The 2,203-nt window shown below is 47.5% G+C and overlaps 1 protein-coding gene across 1 annotated transcript; it reads right to left on the minus strand.

The window, feature by feature from the left end:
- Nucleotides 1–1,509: 1,509 nt before the first annotated feature.
- On the minus strand, nucleotides 1,510–1,927 carry PPTG_20066 (hypothetical protein; the record flags this gene model as incomplete). Its single annotated transcript, XM_008918701.1, has 3 exons — nucleotides 1,510–1,623; nucleotides 1,692–1,811; nucleotides 1,877–1,927. 3 exons carry the CDS (start codon nucleotides 1,925–1,927, stop codon nucleotides 1,510–1,512), a joined length of 285 nt encoding a protein of 94 aa, XP_008916949.1.
- Between the last annotated feature and the right edge of the window lie 276 nt (nucleotides 1,928–2,203).

Genomic DNA, 2,203 nt, shown 5'->3' on the forward strand with positions numbered 1-2,203 from the left:
CTCTGATGTTCCCGGGCCTACCCGAAAGATTGGAGTTTATTGCGGAGTACTGTTTGGCCTCGCTGACCTATCACCATTCATACTTGACAAGAGCTTTATCACCTAAACACCCAGCATTTCAGCCTCCTCTATTTCAAGATGCACCGTTGCTATCTTCTCTTACCAAGCGGCTTCAGACAGGAGATGGAAGCTCTGATGCATGAATCCGTCCAACTGCTGTACCACCACACGTGTCGATTTTGTGTGAAATGAAGTGGTTAAAAGAAGGCCTGCTGGAAACTCTTTCCAAAATTGAAGAAACATGAATGGATACAGTGAAAGACATTATCACTGAGCTGGAAAAGAGGGTAATTGGAGCAGGCACGGTCACTTTCGATGGTCTAAGTGCAGCAATTACGAAATGCCTCAGTGATTATGGCGTGGATGACCTTGTGCAGAGGCTGGCAACACCACCGGAAAGTCGTACCGAGCCCACTAATAATAAAGTTGAGCGCACGTTGGCTCATTTTTGGGGGAAGGTTCCGCCGCGTAGCTGAAAATTTTGAAATTCCCGATTGCTCTGTTCGCCATGCCTGGATGCTTTGGCGGTGCGGTAATAAATTCAAGCAGCGGCCGCCGTTTCGCTTGCTTGAAGGACAAGATATGCCAAGCCGCAAGCTTCAGAAGCGGCTTAATGAACTTCGGTACGTAATGAATCACATAGAAAAAGATGCTGCCTCGAAGAACGCACTAAACGGTGACCAGACCATCGAAGATGCTACACAAGTGTTTCTCAACTGTGCTGAAAGTGTTGATGTGAATTAAACAACTACACATTCACGAAAGCGACCTTGTGGCCAACTGAGCTGGGCTACGGTGGGTAAACTGCTTCGGAAGATGCACAAGTCGATGCAAGCTCTATAAGTACACCTTCTTTGCTTTGAATCAGTATGCGCCTCAGTCGTTATCTTGCTGCTTGACTGCATCTAGATAGATAACACTGTACCTTTAGTAGTACTGTAATGTCCCTCCAAATTGATTGCGATTTGCTGTGTCTGCCAGATGTCTGACAAATTCCATCTAATAATAATTTTTTACGCCTGGTTTTGTTCGCTGTCCCTAGGCCATACGGGTCAACAAGGCACAATTCAAATGTACGGGGAGAGAGAGAGAGAGAGAGAGAGAGAGAGAGAGAGAGAGAGACCGCGCGCGACAAAAAAACGGTGATTATCAACCTTTATAGTTTTCGGTAAAACGAGCTTTAACGTTCAGGAACTGTTTTACTACTCAGATGATTGTATGAGAAACGAGCTTGTACACATTAGACTAAATTTAAAGCAGGTGCATTACCGATAAACGACAGCAGCTACAGCACTATTAAGAATACGGTCGCGTACTGACGGTTCAGTGAGCTTCTCCCTATGGTGATCAGAAACAAGATGAAAATGGTAGCTCGCTGTCACGGGGTTCTCGGAGGTTTCCTCGCTCAGCATGACTCCTCTAGTGGTGCCCGTACGGCTGGAATGGGTATCAGCTCTGCGCCCGATGTGCAGTCGCCAATGGCTCACCACAATATCCTTCCTGATTGTCATCCAACTCCACAACCGTCTCAGGCTGACCGCCTTCTTCGCACTGACGCATGTCCTTCTCACCACTCGACGGTGGATGGCATCGGAATGCACAAAAAATGCCGCTATCCTTGCTGCTTGTACCGTGGCTGCGTAAATGGCTGCACGTTCGCTGTCTCGCTCAGCTACATCCGTCACCACACACTCCAACATCTTGTCCAACGAGTTTGCCTTGCCTGCCGACATTTTAGTCTCCATCACGTCCTTCACTATAATCACCGGTACTTGGTCATAACCCGACTCCGGTGCCGTAGCTCCAACGCACCTACCGCTATCTCTTCGACATTTAGCTTTGGCCTCTGTATCACCAGTTTCTTCATTGTCTTGTCTAGATTCCGGTAAGATCGAACCAATATCATGCATTCACATACTGTGTTGCGTCTCTAAGTGCTGCGACATAGTCCGCGTACGTCTCTTCAGGCATCATCCTGTGTATGTTCACTCTCCATTCGGCGGCTGATTCATCCAGTTTCAAACCATATCTCCGGAATAGAACCTCCTTCAGGAATGTCCTTGACGGTGTACCTTTTCAACAATGGGATACGTACCGTATCAAGCACCACGGAAAATTCCTGCGCCAACAAGATGGTAGTCGA

The sequence above is a fragment of the Phytophthora parasitica genome (genome assembly GCF_000247585.1).
Source record: "Phytophthora parasitica INRA-310 unplaced genomic scaffold supercont2.269, whole genome shotgun sequence".
NCBI classification, from domain to species: Eukaryota; Oomycota; class Peronosporomycetes; order Peronosporales; family Peronosporaceae; genus Phytophthora; species Phytophthora nicotianae.